At 53.8% G+C, this 418-nt stretch overlaps 1 protein-coding gene across 1 annotated transcript in view; it reads left to right on the top strand.

Moving 5' to 3' along the window:
- Nucleotides 1–231: 231 nt before the first annotated feature.
- EMH_0015000 (alpha-soluble NSF attachment protein, putative) overlaps nt 232–418 on the top strand; it is a gene marked incomplete at both ends in the record, with an annotated part of 972 nt that continues 785 nt past the window's right edge. The window contains 1 exon segment of the mRNA XM_013500286.1: nt 232–418. Within this exon segment, the coding sequence (XP_013355740.1) occupies nt 232–418 (187 nt within the window).

Genomic DNA, 418 nt, shown 5'->3' with positions numbered 1-418 from the left:
GTGTATGTATAGAGTCTTCGTGTTACTTAGAGGCAGGCAACTGCCTGCGGCGCTGCAGCGCAGCAGCAGCAGCAGATGTTATGGAGAAAGCAGCAGCAGTTTTATTAGATAGTGGTCGTGCTGCTGCTGCTGCTCGGGTGTATAGACAGCTAGCTGAGGACCTAGAAGCAGCAGCAGCAGCAGCAGCAGCAGCAGCAAAATATAAAACAGCAGCAGATCTCTTCGATACTGATGAGTTTAGCCGCACCCAATACACCCACTGTATTTGTAAATACGCAGAGCTATCCACATCCCCTGCTGCTGCTGCTGCTGCAGCAGCAGCAGCAGCAGCAGCAGCAGACGGGGGAAAGCAGCAGCAGCAGCAGCAGCAGCAGCAGCAGCAGCAGCAGACAGGTGTATGTACACTGGAAACAGCAGC

The sequence above is a fragment of the Eimeria mitis genome, genomic scaffold, assembly GCF_000499745.2.
Source record: "Eimeria mitis Houghton genomic scaffold, Emh_scaff523, whole genome shotgun sequence".
Taxonomy (NCBI): Eukaryota; Apicomplexa; class Conoidasida; order Eucoccidiorida; family Eimeriidae; genus Eimeria; species Eimeria mitis.
The sequence above is the reverse complement of the archived record's forward strand: the minus strand, read 5'-3'. Positions and strand labels throughout refer to the sequence as shown.